This window comes from Passer montanus, unplaced genomic scaffold, assembly GCF_014805655.1.
Source record: "Passer montanus isolate IOZ18808 unplaced genomic scaffold, ASM1480565v1 scaffold535, whole genome shotgun sequence".
Classification (NCBI taxonomy): Eukaryota; Metazoa; Chordata; class Aves; order Passeriformes; family Passeridae; genus Passer; species Passer montanus.
The window spans coordinates 1-1,894 of NW_024370319.1; the positions used below are offsets into that span (position 1 = coordinate 1).

The window sequence follows — 1,894 nt, forward strand, 5'->3', positions numbered from 1 at the left end:
TCTCCCCAGTGTGGATGCGCCGGTGCGGGACAAGATGGGAGTTGTGTTTGAACTCCATCCTGCAGTCGGGACAGCAGAAGGGCCTCTCCTCTGTGTGAATCCGCAGGTGCAGGAGATCAGAGCTGGTATGAAACCTCTTCCAGCATTCATCACACTTGTAAGGCCTCTCCCCTGTCTGGATCATCTGGTGTTCGATCAGGTAAGAGCTTGTGCTGAAGCTCTTCCCACACTGCCCACAGTCATAGGGCTTTCCTTCATGTGACTCCCCTGGTGGACAATCAGATGGGAGCTCAGGCTGAAGCTCTTCCCACACTTGGGACACTTGTAGGGCCTCTCCCCAGTGTGGATGCACCGGTGCCTGATGAGAGAGGAGTTGTTCCTGAAGCCCTTCCCACAGTCAGAGCAGTGGAAGGGCCTCTCATCTGTGTGAATGCATTCGTGCTGGAGCAGACTGGAGCTGGTCTGAAACCTCTTCCTGCATTTATCACACTCGTAAGGCCTCTCCCCAGTGTGGCTTCTCTGGTGGACAGTCAGGTGAAGCTCATCCCACACTCAAGACACTCGTAGGGCCATTCCCCAGTGTGGATTATCCAATGGTCAGTCAGGTGGGATCTCTTTCTGTAGCTCTTCCCACATTCCGAGCACTTGTGGGGCTTCTCGCAATCCTAAAGCTGCTCATGGACCCCCAGCTCCGAGCTCCAGCCATCACCCTGGCACAGGGTGGGTCTTTCCTCCTCAGATCCCCGTGATCTGCGTTTGCAGCCCCTCCTCGTGAGGGATCTTCGTGTCTTTTCCTCCTCGTTGGATTCCTGTGCTGTGGAGCCACTCAAAATGGCCTTTTCCACGAGGTTCTGCTGCAGGGATTTGTCCTCCCTGGTCTCCATGCTCAGCTCCTTCCCTGGGGGAGGAAGGACAAGGAGAGAAAGGGATTTACCTCTGTGCCACAGGGAAGGACAAGGAGATCCCAGTGTGTCCCCAGCAGGACGGCCTTGGCCGCAGGGTTGTGCTGCTGCTGGGGGCTGTGCTGGGCTGGGAGATGGAGCAGAAGAGAGGGGGAAAGGGGCAGTGACTTCCTCCTCTACCTGCCTGGGGCTCCCAGGCCATCTTCCTCTTCCTCATGGCCTTCTCCATTGGGCCAAGATTTGGGAATGGGAAATCCTGGTTTGGGGGGTTTGTTGTTATATATTAGTTAAATGGTATGCTCTGTCTCACCCCTTGAAAATGTACGGTTTATTCCAAGCCTGTGATCCTCCTCTGAAGTATCATGTGTAATGATACTTGTGTAATCCCATTGACTCAAGACTTATTCCACATCCACTTTGAATCTTCCTGTTAAACTGCGCGAGGGAGAACAGACTCTCTCTTGGCCCTTTTCTCCCGAAGCTCTCCCTCTCTCTCCCTCCCTCCCCCTTCCCCCCTTCTAATAACATTCCCAACACGGATCACTGACACCATGGATCACCGGGGCTCTGCCCACCAGGGGTCACCGGGGATCGTCCTGCGCATACCATCCTATGGGAGATGGAGCTGGAACAGCACGTGAAGCTCTTCCTGCATTCAGGGCACTTGCAGGGCTTCCCTTAGCAGTGGCTTTGTTGGTGTCTGGTCAAGAGAGAGTTTGTGGAGAAGCTCTTCCCACACCGGGGACACTCATAGGGCTTCTGCCCACTGTGGATGCGCCGGTGCCTGACAAGATGGGAGTTGTGTTTGAAGTCCATTCCGCAGTCGGGGCAGCAGAAGGGCTGATGCTAAAAAACGGTGTAATTACTGCTTAATTTTTTAAATTGTTAATTGTCGTATTTCTCTTTATCTTTTCTTTCTAACAAAAAAAAGGGTGAAATGTGGTGTTATATATTAGTTAAATGGTATGCTTTGTCTCGCCCCTTGAAAATGT

At 53.0% G+C, this 1,894-nt stretch overlaps 1 protein-coding gene across 1 annotated transcript; it reads right to left on the reverse strand.

Moving 5' to 3' along the window:
* Nucleotides 1–7: 7 nt before the first annotated feature.
* Nucleotides 8–1,131, reverse strand: LOC120509814 (zinc finger protein 239-like; the record flags this gene model as incomplete). Its single annotated transcript, XM_039724921.1, is given in 4 exon segments — nt 8–164; nt 332–536; nt 539–898; nt 1,083–1,131. Coding segments are annotated over 4 exon segments (771 nt in total), but the record flags the coding sequence as incomplete, so codon positions are not given.
* Between the last annotated feature and the right edge of the window lie 763 nt (nt 1,132–1,894).